Genomic DNA, 16,025 nt, shown 5'->3' with positions numbered 1-16,025 from the left:
AACGGGCTCTCCAGGGAGCCGAGCCTGTTAAGGGGAGCGATGTCCTCTCCAGGTCACAGCAGGACCTCTCTGCAGCCCTGCCGAGGCTCTGAGGAGGGTCTGGACCACACTCTGGGTGAGCCAGCAGGGACAGAGAAGAACATTCAGAATCCAGAACACGAGATCGCTGAGCTTTTGGAGACACAAGATCTCTACCTTTGGGATGATCTGTAAGGGTGTGAACAGTTCCATAAGTGCCCACAGCGCTGCTGGGCAGAGCCAGTCACCACAGTCACTGAGCGGGCTCTGTGTCAGGCAGTTCCTGGCCCATTTCTTCCTCACAACAGCCCTGGGCTAGAAAAGAGGATCCCATCACCGATCTCTTACCGGTGAGCACGCGGAAGGGTACAGAAGGTCTAACTCCGACGAAGCAGGCCTGGTCTCTGCCCAGCTAGGCAACGGAGCAAGGAAATTCACATCAGGGCATTTGTTAAGGCACAACCTCAAGAGGACGGAGGATGGGCTTCCCTGGTGGCGCAGTGGTTGAGAGTCCGCCTGCCGATGCAGGGGACACGGGTTTGTGCCCCGGTCCGGGAGGGTCCCACATGCCGCGGAGCGTTTGGGCCGCTGAGCCTGCGCGTCCGCAACGGGAGAGGCGCCACCCTGCGTGAGGGTGTGGGTGGAGCCTCCTGAGGTTACTTGGAAACCGACTGGGGGGACGCTCCTGCAGTGCTGATGCTCTGGTCTTTGGGATCTTCCTAACGATACAATGAGATTCCCTCATTTGATCTGCCAAGTGTAAGGACAGTGATATGTATGTCACTCAAGACTCTTGGTAAACCCAACTTAAGGAAAAAGTGAAGTGTGTCAGGATAACAGGCACCTCAACATCTGAGGAAAGGCATGAGAGCCCTCAGGTTTCCATGACAACAGGAACCTGGAACTCATGCCACCAGGAATCATGCTGTCATGCTTCTGCTTCTCTCCCACTATAGACCAGCTCCTCCCCTGACCCAGGGCAGGAAGCAGCCTCCAACAGACCTGGGTGTGACACTCTGTAGCCTCCCCCACCACTACCAGAGGGGACAATTCCAAGGAGTGGTCCTGACTGGCCTTAGCTTGGCCAGGTGTCTGTCCCGGCCACCTGTGGGCAGGACGACAGAGCACACTGCTTGGCTCAGCCTGGGGCAGGTGCCCATCCCTAGACCAGGTGGTGTTAGAGCCTTGACGTGAAGGGAAAATGGAGAGTAGTGGGTTCCAGGAGTGACTGCTGAGAATCTGATTTCCGAAGGCCTTGCTGGCTGCTAGAGCCGCTGTCAAGAAGGCACCATCCTCCAGTTCAATTGAGCAGACTTTATTCAGCACCTATTAAGTGCAAGGCACTGTGCTAGGTACTGTGGGAAATACAGAGAGTGAACACAGACAGCCCTGCCCACGAGGAGCTCACAGTCTAGAAAAGGAGGTAAGACACGGTACACAATCAGCTGCGGTGACACCAGCCAGAGTGGCAAGTGCCGAAAGCAAGACACAAATGCTATGGGGTCACAGAACACCATGAGGCTGCTTCTGTCGGAAGCTTTAGGCGAGGGTACAGAGGACGCAGGGCTGGGCCTTTGAGCGGGGAAGCCATTTGGGAGAAAGGGCATTTCTAGCAGAGGAGAGATGCACTCAGAGGTGGGAGCTCACAGGTAACAGAGGAAATTGGGTGGCTGCAGTGAGTGGGCAGGTGGGCTATACAAAGTGGGCAGTCAGGTACAACTGGGAGGTGGACAGCCAAGGATACTAAGCTCAAGGAGGTCTGAACTTGACGCTCTGGTCAAGAGAGCCACTGATCACTGAACAAGAAGAGGGGTGTGCAGAAATGTGTTCTTAGAAGATAAATCTAGTGGTTGTGGAGTCTGGGAGGGAGAGGGGGAAAGCTGAGAGGCGGGCTGACTGGTCAGAGGCTGACGCCCACACGGAGGCCATGAGAGCGTGACTGGGCGGCAGTGGTCAAAAAGGGACAAGAGTGGGCAAGGAGATCTTGTGGCGGGGGGGCGGGAAAGGAGAGCAAGGAACAGACGCAGGCCCAGTGTCTGGGGGACAGTGGGTCTGAAGATGTCCCAGGGCTTCTAGGTAGAGCTAGAAATGAACTCGTGAAGGGCAGGGCTGGAGCTGGGACTGGAAGCCATTGCAAAGAGGGGCGGTGGGAGTCAGGGAAGTGTGCTGGCCCCTAAGGGTGAGGGCTTCTCAAAATGTGGTCCCTGGGCCACCCGCATGGGAACCATCCAGGGAGCTTGCTGAAGCTGCAGATTCCCAGGCTTTACTCCAGAGCTACTGCATAAACATCTCTGGGGGTAGTGCCCAGCAGTCTGCATTTTTACTAATAGCTGCCCTCCCTGCTGTGAGTCCCATAGCTGGTCCAAGGTTTGAGAATCACCTGTTGAACTGGCCTTTAGGTAAAAGAAGGAAGAGGAATGAAGACGTTTAGGAGTGAGGGAAATCTCAGAAAATAGGGAAATAAGGTCAACGATGTCATGCTACGGTCACTGAATGTGGACACGGAGATTAAGGATTGGGAAAAGGCCTCTGAATTTGGCAACTGGGCGGTCTCCGATGACTTTCCTAGACTATTCCCACGTGGTGGGGTGCAGGCCAAGTTTGCAGACAGGGGAGTGAAGAGTGGCAAGCGTGTGGGGGGGAAGTAGTGACAAACAGAGTTCCTTTCAGGTTATTTTAATCTCAAGGATCTGGAGGACATGGGGAATGATGGAGAGGTAGATAATGCAGAAATGGAGTCTGAGTAACTAACCAAACTACCGTTGGGAGATGAGAGGAGATGGGCCCAGGGATGGATGGACGGACGGACGGAAGGAAGGACAGGTGGGGACGTGGAAGGGCTGGTGGGGAGGCGGAACTGGGGAGGGACCTCCAAAGGACGCGGTGTCTCAGAGGTGTGTGGGAGGCAGGCTGGGCCTGAGAGGGGGTGGTGCCTGGGCCCAGGGCCTGGGGGGAGGGGCACGGACCTGGCGGTGGCGGGGTGCGCTCAGAGCCTCAGGGGCTTCTATGCGTGGATCATATTCCCCACGTGCCACAATAAGCCCAGGCAATAAAGCAAAACCACCCCTCCTGTCACGGACACCAAAAGCTGCAACAGGCCCCCAGAGTCCCTGGAGACACAGCCATGGCCCGCTACGCCTGCCAGAACAATGCTGACCCTTCATCCAGGATGGCTGAGAGGCCTTCTTACTGTTCTTCCAGCTGGCAGCCTACAGGGTCTCAAACACCGGCTACTTGACAGAAAGGTCAAACCAGTCTTTCTTCTCCCAGAGGCGGCAGCCTGGGGCCTGGGGAAGAATGCAGGCCCAGGAATCACTCCGCATCACCACCTACTTATTCTTTAACCCTGGACAACCTCTCTGAGCAGCAGACACCAGTCTGCTGAATGAGGGTGGCATCCTCTGCCCTGCCACCTACTTCATTCATTCCATGGAATGCCATGGAATACGGGATGCAGAGCCACCGCACACGACAGCCCCCTACAGCCCCAAGGCGTTACAGGAAGCACTGCTGCTGACACTCCCAAGGTGGTTTAGAACTCTTCCATGGGAGGCAGACCATCAAGAAATAGTTTACAGCATCAACACTGAGCCTAGTATTAAGAGGAGCCTGGGAACAAGTAACGGACTTCTTTTAATAATCGTTTGAAAATTGAATTGTAAAATATTAAATTTAACTAAATTTGATAGATTTAAGAACGAACCATGAATTGTTTCATTTACCAAGGTAAGTAAGTAATGCTTTTCTGACACTCCTCCCACTTGGTCTTCTATGTTCTTCCTTCCTGCAGCCGAGAAAGTGGAAAGGGGCAGGTAGAGCTCTCAGAAACAATACTAAGACCACAGAGGCTTACACAATTCATAGGTCAAAGGTCAAGTCACTTCTAGAGCCCAGAAAACTCCTGACCTCTAGGCCTAGCCAGCTCTACCTGGCATCAGCGGAGGCTCAGCCCCCTTCCAGGACTGGCAATCAAGGTATGCCCTCTAGGTCCTTCTCTGAAACAGGAGAAGTGCTGGATTGGCAAGGCTGCTGGACAAAACCCTGACCCCAAAGGTCAGAGTCACCGCAAGACCCAGCCCTCACACCTCTGCTGTTATTTTTAAAAACCACCAGTTGTGAAGCTGAGGCACAGGGGCTGGGACTAATGTCGCCTTCCGGCCTGCCTCGAGTCTTCTACCTCCACGTGCATAGCTGGGTGACTCGGGCAACCTGCCCCCTTGCTGACAAGCAGTTCCACAGTAGGATGCATCTTAAAGGCATCCAAGAGAAAACATGATTGAAGGATGACTTTGGCCACCTGGAGGACTCTGGACTCACCCCTCGAGGGATGCGGGGGTCAGACACGCCTGGAGGGAGCACTAGGGGGAGACACCTAGGTGTGCTCATGGCCAGCTAAGTCCCTTCACCGTGAAGAACGAACCAGCACCGAGTCCTCGGCAGCTGTTTCTGGGGACCGGGAGAGATGTGATCTACAAGGCAGACGTGAGACTGACCACGAGCAGCCTACGGAGAGAACAGGTATAAAATACGAAGCCCTTTGAAGGTCCAGAGAACAATAAAGATGTTAGGAATTAATTAGCCAGAAAAAGTATTTCACTGACACAGAATTTAGGCAACACTGAAAACACAATACTAAGATATCAGTTCTGAGAAAGACTCACAGACAGGAAGGGCAGCTTAGGAGGACACTAGAGAGACAAACACAGGAAAAATAAATATGGGGCTCTGGGTCCCCACAGAAGCTACTAATGCTGTTTACTGGCTTGGGTCATTCTTGAGAATAGAAAACCATTTTTTTGGCAAAGCTGCACAAACTTCACATGGCGGGTGGTCTCCCAAGGCTGTGGGCACAAAATTACTATAATGATGGGGCTCCTCACTAAACTTTCTCACATCCCACTAGTATCTTCAGAAGCTAATATGTGACTTCTAGAGTCAGTCAGGGACTGGCTGGTGAGTGTGTCTGAGCCCAGGACGAGGAATCCGGTCCACGGCTGTGGACTTGGGCGCGTCCAGACAGAGGGCACTCTGAGCCTCAGTTCCCTCTTCTGCAGGGTGGGAGGGGAGGAAGGGCTAGACTAAGTGAGCTCTCAAGTTTCTTCGGCTTGGATGTTCTGTGCGTCTAACTTTGCCCTGGTCATTAACAGCGGCTAGGCACAAGGTGCCATCTAGCGGCGCCACTTTTCACTCTCACAAATGGCTCCAATGAAAGACTCCAGAGGAGCAAAATTAACTCCTCGGGACTCTAATGCCAGGGCTGAGGGCAGAGGAGCTGGGAGGGGTGAGCACACTTCATGCTAGCGGATGTGACATAGTCATCTCAAGAAAATATAAGAGGTCTTGCCTTCCCTAAGAAAGCAACTCTTTTTTTATTTAGAAAGGCTAATCATATCCATTTGTCAATATTTTCAGCGTTAAGGAAAATAGTTTAAAAAACATAAAAATGTAAGTACACTCAAGAGTAACTGCTATTAAACAGTTCTGAACAGGCAGAAAATGTAGACTTTCCTTTTACAGAAAATGTTAAATCTGTAATAGCAGCATAATTTATATATAGAAAAAAGCTGGTTTTGAAAACCCAGATTTTTTTATACACAAAACATCTGTTTTTTTCTATACACTACAACAGCATTTCCACTGGGAAATTGGTTTCTTCACATTTTGTCACTTCCTGCTGCCATGTGCAGATACTAGACTGAGTGCATCTTCAGCCCGGAGCCCCAGTTCCCGACGGCCTTCAGTCCAACACCATGGCGGAAAGCGCGTTCAGGTCTTTCATGTATGGATGAGCTGCCAAGATCTGGTCGATTTTCAGTCTTTGCTCTGAGTCAGGGAAGATCTTCAGAAGGGCTTCCCTTAGCTCGTTGGTTTCCGCAGAAGATCTCTGTGCTGGCATGGGCAGATTCTGCTGGATGTTGGGAAGGTTTTGCAAAAGTGGGAAGCGGGACTGCTGAGGAAGCCAGTGGCTGGGTGGGGTGCCCTGAATCCGGGCTGGAGGCTGGTGGCCGGTGCTGGCTGCCTGGGTGCCAGGGACTCTGAAGTTGGGGTCAAACATGCCCACAGTTGGCAGGGCATTGAGTAGGGGCTGCATATCTCTGTGAACGGAAGCAAGTCCTGGTGAGCTGGGTTATGAGATAAACAAGAAATCTGTCTAAACATCTGCTGCTGACACCAAGGCTCAAGGAGCTGCTTGCTCTCTGGCCTCTGAAGGCAAGATAGAAGACTGCAGCCAAGGCAGGGATGGCAGCTGTCCACAGTGGGGCCCATGAGGATGCCAATGACACCAATTCCCCATCAGTCATGACAGGGAATGCTAGCTCTTCATGAGCGACTCCACCTCCCTGGCCTGCTGCTGTGAGGACTAACCAGCTGCTTGGCTCTAAACCAGGGTGTACCAGAATCACCTGGAAGCTTTCAAAAGAACTGGAAACACGGCCCTACTCTCCTGCAGGTTCTGATTCTCTGTGGAGCCTGGTTGACAGGGCTGAGAAAAACGAAACCACTTTGGGCAGAGAGGCTGCCTCCCCAGCCCCCCAAGTCTGAGTGAGACATTGGTGCCCACAACTTGAATGCACGTGAGTGTGTATACAGCGTCTGTACTGTTAAAAAGCCTCCCACTTGACTCTGCCTTGCAGCTGAGAAATGGGGCTGCCTGAACACTTCTCCCAACTTCAAAAGCTCAGTCCCTCTGTGGGGGGGGCTATTACTAACTTCTTATTCAATTAATTAACACTTTTGTGAAGAGCCATTAGGTGAGCAGGCAGGACTGACCCTGCTGCTGAGGCTGTAGAAGGAGCCGGAACTCTCCTTCCATTGTTTGACCCATGGGCCTTGATGCTTGCACACAGGCCTCAGGTCTTAAAGCCTAGCAGAGGATTTCCAAGTTCAGACTTCTGAAAGAAAATGAGACATGTGGACATTCAACAGGTGTTAAAAATGGCTGCCGTTCTCTTGGTGTCGGTAGAGAAGCAGGACCTTTGGGAACTAAGTCCTCATCTGTGTAATGAAACCCAAAGGTTCAAAAGAGAAATGATTCACAAGACCTGGGAGCTGAAATCATGCTGGTCTTGTGTGCAGAAGACAGCTCTGTGTGAACCACCCGTCCCCCCAAAGGATCCTGTTATAAATGGAAAGGATCAGCTATAGTCTCACTGCCTTAAAAAGCTGGGGGAGCTGTGCGTCTGATTCCTTTCAGTTTAGACCTCCATAGCATCCCTGTGCAAACATCTGTTGAGAAATACACAGAAATGTAGCCTGTTTTACTTTAAAAAAGGGAAAAGGTCTATCACTGGGGAATATGATCTGCCACTCAGGCACACAGGACACTTTAGTTAACAGCGTCCATTACTTGAGAATTCTGAAAACAGAAACAACCACTAGCAACATGTCTTTAAACACAAACAAACAAAAAACCCAAATCCACAACAAAGAAAACCTAAGCTATCAAATCAATTTCGGATAAATAGAGAATACTGGCTTCTCTATTGAGGTAGAAAGTAACACTTCCCCAGGCAGTGATTCCTGAAGAGTAAATAAATTAATATAAGCATAAAATATTCAAAGCAAATGATTTGGGAAAATGAACTTAAAAAAGATATTCAGACACACACCATGAACCCAAGCAGCATTCACTAATAAGTGACCACTAGCAAAATCTGCTTTGTCTTCTTAGACCTACAGAAAATCTGGCTCCCCATCCTCTCCTGGGATTAAAACCAAAAGGACCACAAATGAAGATTTGGTCTTTGGGAGACATTCCACATATATTTCACCAGCACTAAATCTAAGGCTATTTTAAAAAAGAAAACACCATTTTTAATCTTTAGAGAGAGAGTACTCACCCTGAAGCACAAAGAACTGAAACAAACTTGTAAATGCAAGACAATCTGGAAAAGGAAATACCTAAGGAAGACTTCCTTCCGAAGAAATTCTTCTAATCGAGGTCCACTTCTTCCCAGAGGATCATCAGGGACCATAAATATGTCCCCCACAAAGGTATACTGGAGCAATCTACAACATGGAGAACAAAATTAAAGGCTGCTTAACTGCCTAAAGCAAAAAACAAATACACCCCAGTTAAACCATTTTAATTTCTCTTTTGGATACAAATATTGGTCAATACAATAGAGTAAGAAACTTTTACCCTATTGGCTCTCACATTTCTTAGCAAGACTTTCAGATTTTTATCTGGGCCTGGGAAGCAGTTCCTTCTCCTGACTTTCAATGTAACTTTGAAAAATAAGACTGAAAGACTGTCTTAGGATACAACAGGTGCTTAGGATACAACAGGTGCTCAACCAAGGTTTAATTTTTGAATAAATGAGTCCATAAGCAAACCCACTGATGTTCTTTTAAAAAAGGGAAACAGTGTATGAAGAAAGAATATTGAAGGTCAGTTGAGCATGATTTATCAAGTCTACAAAAATGTTTAAAAAAGAAAAAAGTCCAAATGGCTGGTTTTCTGCTTGGACTTTGGTTTCTGCCTTGTTTTATGAATTCTGAAGGCAATGGGTTGGTGTGTGACTGAGTCTTGACTCATTTAAACCTTCCATGCATACACAGATGAGTGTCCAATACTGACAACCAGCCCAGGGCACAGATCCAACAGAAGCACATACTGTACCCAGGTCAAAGACCAATTCTGAGTTCAGCTATCAACAACAGTTTTTTCAGTCAAAATGCATATAGTAATTAACTTTCACCTGGGCATCATTTTCTAGAATGATGAACCAAAGAATCATTTTCTAAAATCCTCCACAAAATATAAATATCAGACAAGTGGCAACTGTGAAACCCCTAAAGAGGTAAGTAGGTAGTTACACTAGTTATAGAATAGTTATACTAGATATACACAGCCTTGAGGTATGTTTTTTAGATTTGTGGCATTTATGACTCATCCCTGGCACTACCATAAGAATATTGCTTTTTGTTAACTTGTCAGACGATGCTTGCTAATGGAAAGTCCTGGAAGCTTGTGTTCACTGATCTTAATGCAGCTGAACACATTCAGAGTGTCATTACAAACAAAAAACTTACAGTAGTGACTGCAAACTCCTGACTTCGTTATTTTGGATGATATTCAACATGTTTTCAATACAGATGACTAAACTTGGTAAAATGATGGTAAAATGCTCAAGAAAAGCATCAGATAGTAAAAAGTAGAAACACTCTCTCCTCTCCCAAAAGTGAAAGCCCAATCAGTATATTGATTTTGGTCCTACCCTCTTGATGAACTCATAGTTGTCATTGAACCCCAACCTTCATATTTCATAACTGAGTAAAGTCAGGAGGCCCAATGACTTGCTCAAGTATCCCTCGGCATCAGGGCAAGGTGAAGTCAGGTGGCCATTTCTGCTCCATCACAGTTAACAGAGAGTTAACTGTGCCACAAAGATGTGCCTCTTGCCTCCTGCCAGGGAAAACTGATCTACAGAAGACACCTGTAGGCACAGAGCATGCTCACACATCACCTGCTGGAGCTACTGCTTTGTGTTGCGCCCTCCCGCTTACGGAGAAGGGCCAGCCATCCTGTGGACTGGGAGCATAGTCTTATACTTTAGGCCCCCGACACTGCTTCCAAGGTGGACGCAAAACAAATAATAAACAACAAAAGACATCTCTGACCAAAGACAAAGAAGAAAATATTACCTTTTTGTAATTATTTCTCTCCAAGAGGCTGACTCAGTCACAAATTCTCTGAAGTTATCATTTGTTACAATTATGCCCCCAGTTTTGTCCGCTAAGTGTAGTAGAAACCTATGGTAATATAAAAGCGGTTAAAACGGGCAAGGAGGCAGGCATCCCTGGCTCAGAGAAGCTGTGTTATAAGAAAACAGAAGGATTTCCTCTTCACAGGAAAATCACCAAAGAATTTAACCAAGGCTGGGAAGCAGAAAGTTAAGCCCTTGTCAACTGAAGATCAATCTGAAATACTGAACATCTGAAATTACTAGAATAATTATAAATGAAGATCTGGTTTTCATACAATCTAACTCTTTTTCAAAATAATCTCAACCATAATTTATACATCTTTCTAGAGAAGTTGTATTATCAATAAAGGGTGGTAATAAGATAATGCATGAGGACTAGAGCAGAGAATGAATAAGGGTTGACAAGCCTGTGAAATCACTGTTAGGGTTTTGGTTGATAAGCTACGGTACTTTGGTTCTAAGAGGAGCTGCTTGACACAGTTGGCCTCGCAATGTTTTTTTCAATGCCTAAATTCACATTTTCTGCTCTGACTTAAGAAGAGATGTCCAGAACTGCCATTCAGTTTAGTCCAAGTTATAGATCCACTCAAATGCAAATTATGAAAAGATACATGGTAATCAAAAAGTTTAAGAATTAAATATTAAGGAGAATTCTATTTCGTTGTTGGAGATTATTCATGTTCAAGCCCTCTTAATGAGAGATTTGTGAGGATAATATGAGTTTTATCTCCTAATCAGGATAACCGCATTTGCCTGAGGCAATGTAGACAAAGATAATGAAACAATAAAGTAAGAGAATCACTACTAGAATTAAAGGTGCAAACAACTGCTTTTATTAATAGTAGTGAGTACTTAAAAGAAGATTAAAAAACAAGCCTCATTAGTTTCAGAAATCTTAGGAAACCTTGGTAAGTAAATATGATTTAGCATTTTGGATTTATTAATAAGTATCTTAAATTATTTCTAACTGGCATGAACTGTAAGTGGTAATATCTGCCCAGACGTATTAACAAAAATAGGTAGTAAGGGCTTCCGTGCATGTACTGTGAATCAGGACTCATATTCACATCTGCTAAAAACCCAGAGAGCCATATAAATTAAGCAAAGGCCTAGCCTACACACTTGCGTATGCATTCAGTTTCTGCTGGTGTGAGAATGAAGCTGCAGCGTTAGAGCATCTGAAGGTTCTTCACGAGCCTGGCGGTCAGACCTGCCTTTTCACCTGAGCACTCCACGGTCCCTACCCAGTATATTAGAGCTGGAGCAAAGGTGGGCCCTCCATCCCACTCTCCCAGTACCTTCTCACCTACGCCCCGGCCCAAAGGTGCCCCCTCCCACACTCTTCTTCATGCCACCCCTGACTCTCCCCATCAGATCTGGTCTCTCATACCAGCCTGGTGAAGGGTAAGGGGCTGTCAGTGAGAAGGCCCCCCTTGCTACGCCCCTCTTTTCAGCTCTCACCCATCTGACCATCACTCACTACCTTGGGTTACAAGCTAAGCACTGTCTTCAATGTGGGGGAGCACTGTGGTAGAACGCTGAGGCTAAACCACTAGGGGGCTTAAGTGCTAGAGGCCAGAGAGAAAGAAAGAGGGTGAGGGCAGGAGAGGAAAGAACAGGCAGCCACTGTTTAGGTTCCCAGACACTTGTCATCTCAGCACCTGTTCTCTGAGCAATGTAACAACCTAAGAAATGCAGCTTATTCCTATAACATGAGGGGCAGCTGAGACCATGTTCTATGATGTGGAAGAAATACTGAGGGCTCAGGCATCACAATGACAGACTAAGTCACTGGCCAAGTATAATCAGCAGGAGACAGAGGAATGTTTGAAAACCACTCTTGAGGCTGCCACACTAGGACAAGACAAACATTACTTTTAGGAAGTATCAAAAAGACTACAAACTCAATATCTGCTTTTACTTATAGATTCTAAGTCATGTTTTATTAAAAATTCTAACTCAGCAGCTTCTTTGGTAATCTCCTAAACCGTACAGCAAAGACCACTGAATGTATAACCTTAATGACCATAAATGTTAAAATTCTCAAACCCGAGCCAAGCGTGTCCACCGTCCGGTGGAGGAGGTGGTTGGCCCCTCACCACCCCACACCCACTTTAGAAAGGAAACCAGCCTTTCATACCTGTCATCATGAGAAGCAATTCTTTCTCCAAAGACCATCCGTGCAGGAGTTAAAGATAATATTCCGAGCTCCTGGAGCTGGGTTAAGAAGTGCTGTTCTGTTCATGGAATAAGTTGAATACACATTCAGAAAAAGGCTATCTTCCCAGATATTTAAATAAATGAAAGCACTCCCAAATGTTTCACCTGAAGAGTTGTGGGAAACCCTTTTTCTATTGACTCAAGAAGACTCAATGTTACTAACTTACTGGGACGGAAGGGAAAAAAAAAAATCAAGCAAGACATATATTAAGACAAATATAACATAAAAACTGACTTTAGCTATTTTTTAAACTTAAAACTGTTCAACTCATTTGCTTCTTAAATTAAGAAGAGTAAACCATAAACTTATATTTAATGGATCTTACCATTAAGAACTTTTTCACAGCCACATTACAAGCAGTAGAGGACAAAGAGAGTAAGGGCAAGAGTCCCTGGGAGGGAGGGCAGGGGTGGGAACAGGAAGAGTGATGGCAGTAGAAGCAGACAAACTGTTCTGTCCCGATCCCAGGAAGGGCAGGCTTGGTCTCTATTCCAAGAGTTTGTCAAATCTCCCTCTGGTTGGCATCCTATCTAATCTCTCTCTGTTATCTGTACAAATATTTACTGATTTTCATGGGAGTGGGTTGTGACAGAAGATAAAGGAGGGCCAAAGCCACAAACGAGTAATGGGCAAAAATGAAGCTAAAAGCTCAGAATCTAAGATCCCCACACCTACATTCCCTACAATGGTACTCACCACTGACTTAAGCTGAAGTGCCCAAACATGGTGTCTTTATGATTCTAGAAATGCACAGCACATAAGGCTTACAAGACTCTTACGGGGATCTTACTGCAAAAATAACTGAAATGAGTGGATCTGCCTCATTTCTCAAGTACCTTCTGTTAGGACCAATACATTCCCCTGAGTGAGGCAAATTGGGATACTTGGGAAATGTGGTTTTACCATTTCCACCTCAACAGTGACTAAGTTTTACTTCCTGCTGTAAATGTGTTGGGGGAGTCCTGTTCTCACGCTTCCTCCTCCCAATCTACCTTTTATTTCCAGGTAATCTGATGTGTTAAGCTGCCTGGCATAGCCCTTTCACTGGTTTTCCTATTACGACCCAAGAAACAAAAAACTTCAAGCTTCTCTGGAATATTTAAGGATTTATAGTAAGTTCAAATCTTTTGTGTGTGGCCTGCAGGTCAGCCACGCAGTACCATACAATTAACATAAATGACTCATATTAAGCTATTAAACAGGCTGTTAAAAAGGCATTCTCTTTGAGGGTTCCAAATTTATCAAATGGCCATTTTCAAAAATACTGTTTAAAGAGTAAGAAACCCAGGCTACTAGAAAGACATATTTAATCAACTTTTTAGAAAGTCAAAGAAAATTTTTGTGATATATAATGAAGTCTAATATAACTTTCTATATAAACAGCTATTTAACTTTCCATCCTTCCCCCAAGTATTTCTTATGCTGTAATACTCCTCAACTGATTTGTTTTTACTGGGTGCAAAGAATTTACAGTTTTGTTTTTAAAGTTGCTGCACATGACTCTATTCTAAGTAGTGTGTGTTGCAATTACAAGCCAACTCATTAAATACCTAATTAGTAATCTGGAAAATAAAGTTTGCCTCACCTGTGACATTAGGATCACGCCTTGTTCTCCACTGCGGGACAAATACAGTGATGTTTCTGTTGCCAAGCTTCCAAAAATATTCAACCGCAATCGCAATTCCACGACAAGAAAAGAACTTTTTCAGACCATGGCTATATGAGAAAAAGTAAAATTTATTTCAGTTTAAAGCATGTTTAAAGTATGTTAAGTTTCACCATGATAACTTTAATAATTAATTATTTAATTTAATAATTTCCTTTAATAGTCTGCTGCTCTGCAAAGCCAAGAGAGAACCCATGACAGGAGGTAGGATTCTTAATAGCTCTGTGATTTCTGTTGTATTTTATTCAGCTGATTTAATTGAGTGCCCTTTTGTGGTAGAAGGCAGTTTTAGCTTTAGGGCATACTTGTTTATTACACCTTTTTTTTTTTTTTCTGCAGTAAAAAACACAGGCTCCCCAAGCACAGGCTCAGTGGTCATGGCTCACAGGCCCAGCCGCTCCGCAGCATGTGGGATCTTCCTGGACCGGGGCACGAACCCGTGTCCCCTGCATCGGCAGGCGGACTCTCAACCACTGCGCCACCAGGGAAGCCCTTATGACACCTTTTATTTTTGTTTTCAGATAAAGAGACCTAGTCCACGGGCCTCTAAGAATGTTCTATGAATTTTATGAAGGAATTTGTTGCTGAAGCAGAAGCAGCTGCGATCAGAACTATTCCATGACACGGTCCTCACCACCACAACTTCCAAAGGCTTCGCGAATGCCTGTGGCTCCAGGAGGGCTGCATCCCCTTTTCTGGAGAACTGTGAAAGTGACTCAGTTTACAGCTTCCAGGAAACAAGTTGAGGGCAAGGCTCAAATGAAACTACCTGGGGGCCATGGCTGTGATTTTGTTGAACGAAGCAGAAAGCAGGCAGAAAATAAACACGGGACAGTACTGAACATGACTGAATACACTTTTTCTGCAAAAGGCCAGGCACTGTCTGCTGCGCCACGGTTGAACTGTCAACCGTAAGTAAAGGGGTGTAGCTAAATTCCATGTTTATAAAAACAGGTGGTGGCCAGATTTGGCCCCTAACTTGTAACCCCTGGTATAGAGGATTAAAAGCTGTTCCCCACCCCAAAACCTGGTAACAAATTTCAAAAGAAAAGAAGAAAAATATTTAAAATTTATTCTCCAGCAGTTAAGTAAAAGTAAAGGTTTTATTTAAAAAGTGTTTTTAAAAGTTTGAAATTTTGCAGGTAGTAATCCATTTGTCTACTCATGAGTATTAGAAAAAGGGAGAAATCCCTGTGATGTTACAGTTGAGATTAGCATAATCTGTCCTCACTGCTTCAATGATCGCCTATGAGGCAATGACAGTAAATTCTGCATCTTCAGTCCTGTCTTCTCACATCTCAAAACCACTTGGCAGGTACTTCCTTCATTTGGAGCTCTGCCTCCTCAGGCACAAAGTGTCCCAAGTCACCCCCAGGCTCTGCTAATTCTAACCCACCTGCACTGACTCCAGTCAGACTGACCCTGAAATGCAGCCATGCAGTCTCTGATTCTGCTCAGGGCCTTCTACAGCATCATTCTTCTACACAAATCCAGTGCCTGGCTTCGAGGGCACCTCCACACCTGACTAGTCAGATGGGATCTGGCCAAAGCATACCTTCTGCTTCCACCACCATCCGTCATCACACTCTGGATTTTGGCCCAGGTGGTCTTGCCATTTGACTCTTCCTGGATTCTGAGCTTTTTCTTCTCTCTTAAACCTCCTCTCCGAATGCCCTCAGGACCCAAGGCCAGTCACTCTTCTTCTATGAAGCTGTCTCTAGACACAGGCCCTCAACCATCCCTCTTCTTTTCTCTGACTTGCTATCTTGTACTGTGCACCAGAACCACAGAACTTAGGAATGCATTTAAAGTCACATTAGAGATAAAAAGAATGAAACACCTCTTGAGAGAAAGAGCCACTTGCCCAGCTTGCACTGGCAGAGGGTGGATGAGCTGGGATTAGACTGACATTTCCTCACTCCTGGGCCAGTGCCCTTTCAACTACACCCCCAGCGGTACTGTCCCCAACTAAATCTACATTCTCATGGAGCAGGAATGGGCTGGACCTGTAAGAAACATCTAAAGTCCAGAAGAGTGGCTCAGAAATGCCTCCTTTTAGAGGCTAAAGCCCACTCTCTTCTCAGTGAACCATAAATAAGAGACTGCACAGGCATCAGCTATACCCCAGAAAACGTATGCAAGTAAACAAACCCATTCTTGATGAAATAACTTAGCAGTGGTTTATTTATAAAAAAGCATTTAAATATGGCAAGAATGTAGCAATATGACATTTATTACTGGGGCAGGGGGGTAGTTTTTGTACAGGGGGTCTTACCCTTGAGATAAATGCACTAAAAAAGCTTATAAAGTGCCTTCTCAGTTTATTCATCAGACACAAATGTGTATGAACTCTTTTTCTCCTCCTTTCCTTAAATGCTTCTGTTGATGGAAACAGTAGAAACTGGGTGGA

The 16,025-nt window shown here is 45.8% G+C and overlaps 1 protein-coding gene across 1 annotated transcript in view; it reads right to left on the bottom strand.

Annotated features, from left to right (window-relative positions):
* Positions 1-1,331: 1,331 nt before the first annotated feature.
* Positions 1,332-16,025, bottom strand: part of N4BP1 (NEDD4 binding protein 1) — a 48,194-nt gene continuing 33,500 nt past the window's right edge. The window contains exons 3-7 of the mRNA XM_079907204.1: positions 13,535-13,665; positions 11,869-11,965; positions 9,667-9,774; positions 7,921-8,028; positions 1,332-6,113 (exon numbers count right to left, since the gene is read on the bottom strand). Coding sequence (XP_079763330.1) covers positions 5,756-6,113; positions 7,921-8,028; positions 9,667-9,774; positions 11,869-11,965; positions 13,535-13,665 — 802 coding nt within the window. The 3' untranslated portion in view covers positions 1,332-5,755. The remainder of the gene's footprint in view (positions 6,114-7,920; positions 8,029-9,666; positions 9,775-11,868; positions 11,966-13,534; positions 13,666-16,025) is intronic.

Source organism: Stenella coeruleoalba (assembly GCF_951394435.1).
Source record: "Stenella coeruleoalba genome assembly, chromosome: 20".
NCBI classification, from domain to species: domain Eukaryota; kingdom Metazoa; phylum Chordata; class Mammalia; order Artiodactyla; family Delphinidae; genus Stenella; species Stenella coeruleoalba.
This window is presented reverse-complemented; position numbering and strand designations above follow the sequence as displayed.